The 1,840-nt window shown below is 43.1% G+C and overlaps 1 protein-coding gene across 1 annotated transcript; it reads left to right on the plus strand.

Annotated features, from left to right (window-relative positions):
• The first annotated feature begins 895 nt into the window (after positions 1-895).
• On the plus strand, positions 896-1,204 carry LOC131922471 (keratin-associated protein 19-5-like). Its single transcript, XM_059277268.1, has one exon. The coding sequence runs from the start codon at positions 896-898 to the stop codon at positions 1,202-1,204; it is 309 nt and encodes a 102-aa protein (XP_059133251.1).
• Positions 1,205-1,840: the final 636 nt, after the last annotated feature.

A 1,840-nucleotide genomic window follows, 5' to 3' on the forward strand; every position in this document is an offset into this window, starting at 1 on the left:
GTGATATGTCACCTCTGGATAGGTGGTCCATAAGAAAGCAGACTGTGCCAGGCATGTGGAACAAGCTAACACACAGCATTTTTCCATGGCTTCTGATTCAGTTCCTGCTTCTAGGTTCTTTCCCTGACTTCCTTCAGTGATGGAATGTTACCTGGAGTGTAAGATGAAATAAACCCCTTTTCTTCCCCAGGTTGTTTTGGTCATGGTGTTTTATGATAGCAATAGAAAGCAAACAAAGGTGGGGTTAGAAAGGAAGAGGGAGGAGAGGGTAGGTGGGTGAATGGCCACAATGGACATGTAATATATAAGTGAATAGAAGTACCTTAGTGAATTAATTAGTAAAACTGATATGTTTTAATAATTATAATGAGAAGAGATAAAGGAGCTACTGTCACAGTGTTGGGATGAGCAGTTCCTATTTACAATGATCTCTCCATCTCCAGCATGTTGGACAAAGTGCACTAGGTTATCATTAAATACCTATGCAATGAACAAATTAGGCAGAAGCCATATCAGAGGTACTGGGAAAGGGCTATAATGAACAAACTATTCCAAGTGATGAAATTGGAGGTGATTGACGCTTTAATGTCTGATTACAGAGCTTTAAACAGGAGACCAAAGAAGAGGCCTTTGAAGGCAGCATCATCACCACTGGAATCCAAACTTCACAGAAACCAAGCGAAAATATCTTTAATTAGTGAAAGAAATTGCCCTAAAGTTTTACATAATAAGGTAGATGAGATTTTTCTTACGCAATTCCATCTCCACGAATGGGGTAATCCTGTGTAGCTTGCCCCACCCACCAGTGAGGGTATAAAACCTGGGAGAGGTTGGAGATGGTCACAGGCAAGACACTTATCCTCATCCTCTAAACCAATCTACCACTCCTGAAACCATGTGCCACTACAGCAGCTACTATGGAGGCCGAGGCTATGGCCATGGAGGTATCAATGGACTGGGCTGTGGCCATGGGGGCTTTAGTGGCCTGCGATATGGCCATGGAGGTGTCAGTGGCTATGGCTTCCACCACAGAGGCTTCAATGGCCTGGGCTATGGCTATGGCTGTGGAGGTGGCAGCTTCCACAGACTGGGCAACCATTATGGCTTTGGAGGCTATGGATATGGTTCTGGCTATGGAAACCACAGATATGGTTACTTCCATCCCTCATCTTTTGGGAGATATGGCTTCTCCAGCTTCTACTGAAGAGCGAAATTATTCCTTGGACCATTGGAATCCTCACATGTCAACTGCTCTGCTGAATTCTCAATAAGCCGTATACATCAACAGAGGCTGGCTGATGAATTTTCTTCAAGATCAAGACTCATTTCTGAAAAAGAAATTCCAGAATCAAGAGACAACCACAAGGGGAACCCTTCCCATTCCATCTGGAATCTTACTTTTCAAGTTACTAATCTCTTTCTTTCCTTTCATTATAACAATGTAGTACAAACTTTCATGTTTCAATAAATTAATTTCAATCATCCAGTAAATGGCATCTCTCTTTCAAAGCTTCATTTGACTATGACAAGAGAACTTAAGAACATTTAACAAAACAACAGGGTCCCACGTAGTCCAAGCTGACCTAGAACTGACTGTGGAGCCAAGGATGACTTTGAACTATTGATTTGGGTGCCTCCACCTCTTGAGTGCTGGGGTTATAGGTGTGTGCCACCATGCCTGGTTTGTGGGGTGCTAGGAGCTGAAGCCAGGGGATTGTACATGCTAGGAAAGCACTTTACCAATGGAGTCACAGCCCCAGACGCACCTTGTAACAAATTTAAAGTGCACAGAATACTGTTGACTGTTGACTGTTGACTGATGTCTGACTGATCTTTAGAC

This window comes from Peromyscus eremicus, chromosome 12 (assembly GCF_949786415.1).
Source record: "Peromyscus eremicus chromosome 12, PerEre_H2_v1, whole genome shotgun sequence".
In the NCBI taxonomy this organism is placed as follows: domain Eukaryota; kingdom Metazoa; phylum Chordata; class Mammalia; order Rodentia; family Cricetidae; genus Peromyscus; species Peromyscus eremicus.

Bases quoted from the DNA above. Each gene is read 5' to 3' on its own strand.
- LOC131922471 (XM_059277268.1), top strand. From the start codon at position 896: ATGTGCCACTACAGCAGCTACTATGGAGGCCGAGGCTATGGCCATGGA.